The sequence below is a fragment of the Formica exsecta genome, unplaced genomic scaffold (assembly GCF_003651465.1).
Source record: "Formica exsecta isolate Colony F162 unplaced genomic scaffold, ASM365146v1 scaffold941, whole genome shotgun sequence".
Taxonomy (NCBI): domain Eukaryota; kingdom Metazoa; phylum Arthropoda; class Insecta; order Hymenoptera; family Formicidae; genus Formica; species Formica exsecta.
This window is the reverse complement of record NW_021853707.1, coordinates 56,339-66,970: the sequence shown is the minus strand read 5'-3', so window position 1 is coordinate 66,970 and position 10,632 is coordinate 56,339. Positions and strand designations below refer to the sequence as shown.

Genomic DNA, 10,632 nt, shown 5'->3' with positions numbered 1-10,632 from the left:
TATATATATATATATATATAAATATCAAAGTAAGAAGAGCGGAATGATTAGATCAAAATGCATAAAGTAAAAAAATAAGACGTCTAATTTAGTAACGACATAAAGATAATAAATAAACCATCATAAAAATAACTTGCTTTTGTCCGCAAATTTCCGGGTTCGTGTCTTATCTGCGTCTGATATGTCGTTAGTAGGAAACAACCGTTATCTCCGCCACCGCATCCACTTCATCCGGTCGATTCCTTTGCGATAACAGCCGCGTAGAGCAGCGTCGCGGAAGCTACGCTCCAATTTACATGACGTTACGTCGCGCAGCCGTAGCGCATGTTAATTGAGACTAGATCGAGTCGCTTCATTTCCACGTTGGCGACGCGATTCATCATTATGCGAATTATGTATTCAAATTTTGAGGAGTTTAGGTTTAGATTCTCTTAAAAGCCCCACCTTATTATGCAACTTTAGATAAGAGATCTCGTTCTTTTCTTGTGTGTGTATATGTGTGTGTGTGTGTGTGTGTGTGTATGCATAAAATTGCATTTTAGTCGAAAGCTTGTGATTGAAAGAAGGGCAATATTTTGTTCAAAAGAGTTAAATGCCTTTTTTCAATAATATATATATTTAGTAATATATAAACGCGTAAGAATGCGTAATCTCTCGAGTTTCGTACGTCACGCGATGTATAAATGAAAATATCAAAAAGTTGAAATTAATATTACAAGTTTAAAACTCTCGCGAAGCATATGCCAACTACAGAATTTTATTTCTATCATAATGTCGGACTGCTAAGTGCAGAAACGTTCGCGTGGAGCAATAATTTTTTGCTTGAAGCGTAATCCCTATGGAATGCGAATCATTTTTTGTAAGAAGACAGAGATCTATTGTCTCTTCGTAGCATTAATGTTACAAGAACTTGAAGAATGTTAAAGATGGCCGGTATACGGAATCTACCCCATTGCTTTTTCTTTTTCAAGGGGATATAGACTTAAGAATATGAGTATATACTTTGTTTTTAAAATAAAACCTGTAATTTTATCAAGTATCTGACTTTGTTTATTCTTGACGTGAAAAAGCAGCTCAAAGTTTCCAATTTCTTACAACGTTTAAAAAAAAGAATTACGTAGATTTATATATAATATTTAAAATTTGCGGAGATTTTCTACATATTAATATTCAAAAGTAATATATAATATATACAAATGGCAAGCATTTGTAAAGATGGCACATTATTTCGTGGAAACTCATAAAATATTAAGAATTACAACTTTAATTTTCTTTTCCAATAGTTCTACAGAGTTCTCTACTTTAAACAAATAATACTTAAATAAAAAAAAAAAAAATTGTGCCTTGGAATTGTAATAACGTAATTTACAAACGTTACTATGTTTGTAATAACGTTTGCTCATCATTATATATATATATATATATACAACGTAATTCTATTTTAATCGATATTTTTTGCTTTTAAAAGGCAAACGTTTTTCTAGAATTTATATGGAATTATAAATCTTTTAACAAGAAACGCGATAAAGAAAATTTTGCAGAACAAAATAACACGTTACGTAAGTTTGTCCTAAAACATTTTCTTCGAATCAGAATAAAGTAGAATATTTGTTTAAACTATTAATAATTATACACTTATTGAAAATAAAACTTGAACTTTTAATAATTTATGAGTTTCTATGAAATTATATTCCAGCTTCATATATACAAATAACAGTGCTTTGCTTTTTATTTAAGTATAAATGGATTGGACTCATAGCAATTTATAATTTATAATTTAATAAAAAAATGAAACTATAATATCGAGAAATGAAAACGTATGTGAAATAATAAATTCAAATAAATTACATATATTTCAATATTTGAAAAGAGAAATAAATAAATAAACTTCAATTTCTTCATAAAATTTAGTAGAGAGGAAGCGCACAATTTCTGAGAGAGAAATATTCTCACATATTTTTTCATATTTCAATATCTCATCTCGATAATGAAAATAGAATTCTGTTAAATAATATTTCTGATTTTTATTGTAAGATTGATTATCGCAATACGTGAATATAATATTACTTATACCAACCTTCTGAGAGTAAATCCGAAATTTTATTGCAACCCTGCGAGACTCGTACAATAGTGAAAACAACGCAACTGCCTCTGAAACGTGTATAACATCGCATTATATTGCAGCTTGTAAAGTGTAAACCAGAACAAGTTCTCTCATTTTTTCTTGTTAGCCATCGGACTATTGTGTAATAGCCCAAAGGATTCCCTTGCCTGCTGGCGGCCCTGTAACTTGCTTTACTCGTTCGACAACATGTCCAGAAGATCTTGATACTCTGTGATGCAATATTCGTTACGTGTTTTGCGATAAGCTGGAGCACGTGTCAAATTAGATTTTCGACATGTTGACAATTCTATCTTAGTTACGGTGGAATAAAATTAAAAATGTATCTCTGTCTAGAAGTTTCAAGAGAAATCTTTTAACGTGATTGAATCTTTATGTTTGCGATCGCGAAGTAAAAAGCTTCGAAAATTAAGAACCCCGATTAAACTGTTACGTACAAACTGCTCTGCGCTATCAATAATACATACAAACCACAATTAAAGATTATTAATTTGTGACAAAGTATACATTATTATTATTACATATAAATATATTAAGAAACTTGTTGCAAATGAACTCATTACATTATTTATTTAATTGAAGAGTTTGAGAGAAGTAAAAGGTATATATTATATAATCTCTGTGATGAATAATCCTTTAGCAATGTCCACGTGAAACAAATTTAAACGATTTTGCGCTTTAATTTTCTCACGAATCCGTCACTATTTTATTTATTTTTACGATGCACCGATCGAAAGAGAAAACGTTCGTTGTTTCTGCTGCTCGAATTGGGAACACATGTGGCAAATCGTATTTCGCACGATTCAAAGCAAAGCACGAGGGCTTGACCTACCTACCTTTTATCGACAATCCTATTCTTGATCCTTACGTCCGTACTATTTCCGTCGCCCGGAAAAAGCGCAAGAAGCATCACACCTGCGGCAAATGAAAGAAAATTGTCTAGGATCAAGAAACAGTCGGCAGACGTCAAGAATTTCGCGTCGTGGTAAATACGTGATCGAGAATAAATCTTGTATGCTTGTAACTTTTCTAAAAGAAGAAATACTTGTGGAAAATGTCACGAACATGTGCTTATATAAAAAATGGAAAACGCAAAAAGGAAGAATATAATTTATTTTTTTTCTTTATATCTGAATTTTCTTTATATTAAAATTTAGCTATTAATCAATTTCACATGCGGGAATTGTAATAAATATTACAAGATAATTATTAATTTTTGATTTTGTGAATATAAAGCAGAAAAAACGTGTAATAATGATTTCAATAATCCATTAATTACCTATATTATTGCGAATCGAATACGACTAAATAAAGATTAATTTTCATCGTTTTAAAAACACTCTCCTTAAATTAAAATGTGACTTATTCACCGCCTTACCTGATCTATCGGACTCACTTTTAGCGTGCGACTGCGGACGAATTCCGGCGTGGCATGTCTGGAAGCTGCGGCAAGTCCTGACTTGGTCCAGACGAGGACAGTGCTTTCCGCCGTTCTTCTCCGAGATCTCGATCACCCGGCTGCGTCTTTGAGTGCCACTTCCGCATCCGTTATCGCACGGACTCCACGGACTCCATTCGCTCACCGCGCAATCCACCACTGTAAGGGTTGAATGAGCCTAGCGTTAAGATCTGGCCATCTGATCGTTTATCGCGGACGAAAGATAAAATTGTCCCGAAACTGCCACTGCTATCGACAAATCAATAGTAGAACATCCGGGAAATATCGTCTCATTCAAACTCTCTCTTTAGCTTCCATTCTCAAGTAATTAACTCTAACAATACACGACTATTATTATACGAGATATAATTCTCTAAAATACAATTACAATACAATACAGCGCGGGGATGTGTGTATGCTCCAATAGAAGGCAAAGGGTCAACCGCATTATTTTCCCGATATTTTATGCCGTCTATAAAAGGCAGCTCGCAGGAATAGCAATTTATGAACGTCCCTTCGAAACGTTCCGCCGTGCATTGTTCACGTCACTCTGCTACATCGCCTTTTCGAGAGTACGGGAGGCATTAAAAGAAGATAAAAATGCGATAAATGTGTCAGTAATCACTGATACGTATTAAAAAATACGTGGAGTACGCGCGATGAAAATTTATTCAATGTATCATTCCATTTTGCGTAGAACGCATCGAAAGAATCATTATCAAACTCATTTAAAAAACTGAAATGATCAATGTTTATAGAATTAACGGCCTTAATTAAGTGTTTCTGATAAAATATCGAGCAGTAATTATTCCGCGTCAAATTTTTAATAGCTATCTAAAACGAGAGCTAGGCAATTAGCCCGGAATGATATTTAACCTTCTGTTGAACACAGAAAATTGGACAGCACAATTTATCCTAAGTTTCTAAAATATTTTCCTTTTATAATAGAACACCATTACGCAGTTTGAAAAGGCAATTAGGGAAAAGTATTCGAATAAATAAGATCTTGCTCTTTTATCTTCAGGATAAAGAAAAGAGATCTTTGAAGATTGCAAAGCGGAATGTATTATAAATAAGGTACATAATAAAAACATTAAAACAATGCATATCACGAAATCTCGAAATAAAATTAATGAAATTAAATTAAATTAAATATTTCGTATAACTTTGCATTCGCATTTACAGCAAATAATATATGTATAATTAAATGATGAATGCTAACGTATTAATATAATCACATTTTTTACGTACGCAAATTGATGTATATTAATATAATTATTAACATTTTCAATATTTTTCCCTATAACGTTTTCATTTTCATTTTCTCGCGTTTCCACCCACACACGTACACACACGCGCGCGCGCACACACACACCACACACAAAATTAGTGGTAATTTAAAAATTTATTATACGTGGGATCGGTTTTTAGTAGACACTCATAAATACAAGAGGAATATTTTATAGACTTATAGACAATAAACCGGTGTTACAACACACCAAGTTGCGAGATAAAATCCGAGCTGCAAAATTTTGCATTAGGTTGCCAGCAAGTGGCAAGTAAAACAAGATGTGTGTAATTACTTATTTATCGTTTCTCTTTTATAATTATTTAATGTTAGAGAGTCGAAGTCTATCTGGTCCGCCGAACCTCATCGTTACCAGAACACGGTTATATCGATCGATTGTGTATTCGCACTAAATTATTTTGCCTGTCCGTCGATCGACGGTTCGCTGAATACGAATGGTTGAATAACATACGCGATGTTGGAAGTTTATCGAACCAGACAGCGAGAGTATAATACGTCTGTGATCGTCTCTGATCCATCCAGATGATGTCATCTCAAACAGCGCGAAAAAGCCTACGCGAGAAATCTTAAAGATGTTTAAAGGAGGATAAGACGTCTTTAAGTTGTCTTTTAAGGGCATGGGATATATTATTGCTATCGCCGGGTATCGTCAAAATTTAACGCGTTATGCCATTCGCGTCAAACGGATGAGAAAGCTTTGTGTACACGATTTCTCTCTCCGAGCCATTTCGGATGATGAACTTTCGAAACTGTTGTCAAAATATCATTAAGCATAATAGAACGCTCAATGCAATTTTTTTTTCCATCTCTAGTTTATTGCAATTGTCTAAAATGTTTTTACATTACTTTCTTGAGAAACAAATTTAATACCATATTTTCTTGGCATGTTATCATAAAATAATGAAGAAGCTATAAATCCTTGTTAAAAACGAATTATAGAGAGTGAGAGAATACGCATAAATATTCTTTTTGAATGATTTCTTTTTACATTCCATTTGATATGAATGCATGTGCAATAAGTACATCTCTTAATTTGGTATAAAATCTGTAAACTCGCATCTCGTCTCAAGCTTACGCGATGAGAATAGAAGCAAGATTATCCCGCTTGTAAACGAACGGCCTTGTATTATTCGAAAAATTTCAGTCACAAGTATTGTACGTTACATTTTCAAGTCAGGAGGAACTTCTTCGGCAGGTAAGCGTGATAATCGCGTTCCGGCGCAACTTTGGCTTTGGCGAATATCGACGCTTCACAGAAGAAATCGGGGCATTAAGGATGAACATTCCAGACGGATGAAAAGCACATGCGGCGAGATGCAATAAAATCATTTTTATCATCGACAGACGCTGCCGTCTCTCTCCTTTGCAATTCTTCCATGATTGATCTACGATAAATTATAATGCGATTTTTATTTGGCGTTGTTATTGTAGTTTAGTGAATAACTGATACGTATGCTAATCGATTATTTGGCAATTAAACTGATAACGCATAGCCATGTTAAACGAATGGAAATGTGAATCGGGTAATATTAATCCTTTTGTATTTAACAGGCGCGTTATTCGGCGACCAATAAAAATGGAAACAATTTCAGACAACCGCGCCAATGTAGGATAGCTCGACTATTTATTATGCAAATATGGGCGACAAAATCGCAATAGCGTTTGTTGTTAACGACACAAACAATTACCAACGACGATTTCAAAAAATATCAAATAAATTACGTCAAAAAGAGAATATAATAAAATATCGCATTGAGTGTGTGAAGTAGAAAGAAAAATCTAAATTCTTTTTAATTTAATTATTCTAGTATTTAACGGAACAAAAAAATAAGCAAAAAGCCAGTATTCTGTCAAAAGATTTGAACTGTGTCGCAAGATATTGCAAAGAACAAAAAACTTGAGTAAATGTCATTATCTCAGTATTATCTCAAATCTGTAGAATATGACCATGAAGATTCGATCTATAAATTACAAATTACAGAATATAAGTTTGCAAAGATATTCTTCTCTTTTATACTTTATCAAAGCCGACCCTCTAGGCAGAGCGTTATCAGCTTTACTTAGACAATACAGCGGTAATAATTCTTCCAATCTCTGTATAAAGAATGATTCCTTATGGATCATTTCTTCTAAACATAAAACGTACACATATGTACAGATTTATATAGACATATATTTTTTTTTATTTATTTTTGGTATTCGATTTTTTGTGAATTATTTTTTTAAAAACATTTTAATTAATTTTAGTAGACAAATGACTTTTACAAAGATACAATTTCCTTAATATTTCTTATCAGATTTTACGATACTTTATACATTGATAACTTTATACGATATACATGATAGAGTATCAAACGATATGCTTGAAACACTTTATCATACGAGAATAAGTCGATTTCTGTTAAATACATTATATCCATATATCAAACTGATAGTTGCTCGATACTTGATTAAATTTTTGCGGACGTACATTATTGTAGATATTTGTTGAAACGTAACATCAGCATTTTTTAGCCATTGATTTGATCAAAAATTGAAAGTAGATATTGGTTTTAAAGTGTTATAGAATAAAAAAAAATGAATCACATATCACTCGCCATTTAGTTGATATATTGATATGAAGAGAATGAAAAAAAAAACTATCTAATAATAAAAAAAACTTACATGTGTGTGAATAAGATTTTCCACCAGCAAAACTCTTTTTTTTTAGATGAATATCACTAATATTAATTAAAAACTTAATAGCAGATTGTAAATTACTAAGGAGTAATTCGAAGTGACCATACCGAAACCCTACAATATGCAAGATATAGTACATCTATAAGATCAAAGTATAATCCTATAAAATCCGTAATGTCTAAGGATGTACTTAACACGAATTGATCTATTAGTAAAAACGGACTATGTTCAATTAATCCATATTCTCTATGTTATCACCTTTTAACTGATTATTTCTTCGACATTTTCACACTTGATTAATTAATATATCGATACCTTTTATTCCACGTGTTCTGATTTTATATCAAGTTTCACTACAAATAATTATTAAGATTTTGTAATTGACAGACTAGGCATTGAATTATTTGACTCGAGCTATAAACTTACTTATTCTAATAATAAGCACATATATTAACAGTAACAACAATATATATTACAAAATTTTCTTATATGTGCATTCGATTATTTTATAAAGATGTTTAACATATAAATGAGCATTCTATTTCTCGCAAAGAATATAACGTGTTTAGAGTGTCAGTTTTTACTTTAGATAGATAAAAAAAATTAAATTAAACTAAAAATTTGAGTTTTTGTAATCAGGTTTATTACTCATAAAATTATAGTTTGGTTATTTCCCAATAATTTATTACAAAAATAGAATGCAATATCTTTTTTTATAATGAATCATGCAATGATCACACAAATCTTTTTTTCAGGAAGAAGACTCATTTATCTCTTTCCGTGCAAAGATCGTTAGGCACATACCACCGCAGGTTTCCTTGAAGTCGTCGCAACAATCGGCGAGCTTGAGACAGGCATGATCGCAGTAACACGGCTTATCGCGCGGGCTCTCGATAATCGCGTTCGGTGATTCTTTCTGAATGACGCAGCCGGAGTCCCTGCCTTGGCAGCAGAGCTTCGCGGATCTGCAGCTTCCGGCGATGGTTTCGTCAACAATCAGAGAAATCAGCGTGGCGACGATGACAATCGACCCGGCCAACGTCGCGTCCTTCCTCCACATTCTCCTCGCGATACCGCGACCCTGACGACCTTGCTCTCACTGCCACTAGCCACCACAACGACCTTGAGCGGTTTCTTAGTGGACGTGGAAACGCACCGCACGTGACCGTGACTTTTGCTCGATCCACTTTACAGCGCGCGATCGATCGTCGACATATCGATCTATCTGCCTTGCGCTTCCTAGATATCACGCCTAATCTCTCGGAGAGAATGTTCTTCCGGTTTTAATAGAATTCATGTTCAAGATTGCGACCAGAATAACTGGTTATTAACTAGAATCGCGCAGCTCTTCGCAAAAGCATAGAGGTTCATAGAGTTAATTTTTTTACATCACGAAATTTTCAATAAAATATAATTACCGCTTGATATGCGAAGAACCTTCAATATCTTGTTTTTTTTTTTTTGGAGATATGTTTTACTAATTAATTAATTAAAATCTCTATCTCTTAAGCTAACATATATATACTATTTCTAGACGCGCCAAGAGAGAAAGTAAAAATAAGGAATGCCTACGAACACTTTGTGACACGCATCAATTTGGATTTTCGCGGACGCGTCGACACTACGGAAACAACCGACCCTTCGATGGACTGTGTCGCGATCAAACTGAGCGTTTCAACCCCACGAGCACGAGAAGAACATAACTAGGCGCGCACTATGTTGCGCCTTGTGCCGACTCGTCGTCCTTGCTTTTCGTACTCGGCGCACCTCCCACGGGAACCGCAGCAGCCGGCATCTACCTGGGCGCATGCCCGTTTCTATCCTCTCACGGAATACCAGACGATTTAGTGGCTGCAGCTTTTAATGGAATTTAAAGGGCAACAATTCGTACCGTATATATAACGGTAACGTATCTTTTGGGGCATCCCCAAAGCCATTGGATGTCTTGTTATTTTACAAGTTCGATAGGAGAAGAGGTATGTTTTTAGCGATAATGTTAAATGAGAACATATTTATTGTTCTGCAATTTATTAATTTTAAATGTAGAATTGTATCAGAAATAGCTAGCAAGTGTCAATCTGTCGGCTCTATGTATAGATTCTTTGATCAGTTTAAATATAATTTCGAGAAGATAATCTGTATACGATACCTGATGCTCTATCATTATCGACTTGTCATATAATAAATAAATCAATCATTCGTTATTCCTTCGTTTAGATGCAAAATTTTACAAAATTAAAAGATGAACATTTTTCCACGCCGAAAAACTATTTTAAAGTATATTTCCATTTTACATTAAGATGTTATATAATTTATCTTGAAAGCTACGTCGCGCATTATATGCAAAAAATTATGTTAAATATTGATTACTTATATCTATTCATGATTATTTATGACTTATATCATTCTACTATAACTATATAAATGTCAGTTATTATTCGCTGTCACGGAATTTCTTGCTTACATATGACAAATAATCTAACATTGCACAAGACATTTTTAAAAAGTAGAGTAAAATACATGTATATATGTACTAATATATTCCGTTGAGAGAGATGTATCAATACATTATCATAATTACGCATCATAACTTTAGTAAAATGATACAACACGATCAACCAAAAAAAATATTTTTTCTGCGTACAAGAGAGCAAAAGCGGAAAAAAATCTCTAACGATAAGTTTAATCAATATTACGAGAGACTTTTAATCCACTTTATAGTTTGCTTTGTAGAAGAAACTATTGTCGATTAAACCTGAAAAATTTTTGTGTTTTTGTTATCTTAGACCGGGATAGCGCGAACGCAGTTCCCGACTATCAAAAATTGTACGCCCGAGATATCCACATTAGGGATATTCGCAAGGGTCAGCTCAACCGTAGTGCAATGGGAGAGCCTTGCCCTGGAGGAACCGCCTTCTTGATCACGGTAACCTCTGCGCCAGGTAAGTATGCTTTCGTTCGTGACGAACCCCAATTTATCCCCATTGAGATGGCATTTTAAACACGAGTAATCGATTCATCGCCTGCGAAGCCTAGCGATGAGTTCATGAACTATGCGCATGAGAGAGAGATATATATATATAT

At 33.6% G+C, this 10,632-nt stretch overlaps 1 protein-coding gene and 1 non-coding gene across 2 annotated transcripts in view; both read right to left on the bottom strand.

Annotated features, from left to right (window-relative positions):
* LOC115245318 overlaps nt 1-9,090 on the bottom strand; it is a 28,677-nt gene extending 19,587 nt beyond the window's left edge. Inside the window, exons 1-4 of the mRNA XM_029823588.1 lie at nt 8,353-9,090; nt 3,519-3,719; nt 2,959-3,037; nt 2,078-2,151 (exon numbers count right to left, since the gene is read on the bottom strand). Of these exons, the coding sequence (XP_029679448.1) occupies nt 2,078-2,151; nt 2,959-3,037; nt 3,519-3,719; nt 8,353-8,608 (610 nt within the window). The 5' untranslated portion in view covers nt 8,609-9,090. The remainder of the gene's footprint in view (nt 1-2,077; nt 2,152-2,958; nt 3,038-3,518; nt 3,720-8,352) is intronic.
* A 1,244-nt stretch (nt 9,091-10,334) lies between these two features.
* LOC115245330 lies at nt 10,335-10,498 on the bottom strand. The gene has a single exon (XR_003885510.1). It is a non-coding gene; the product is annotated as a U1 spliceosomal RNA (small nuclear RNA).
* Between the last annotated feature and the right edge of the window lie 134 nt (nt 10,499-10,632).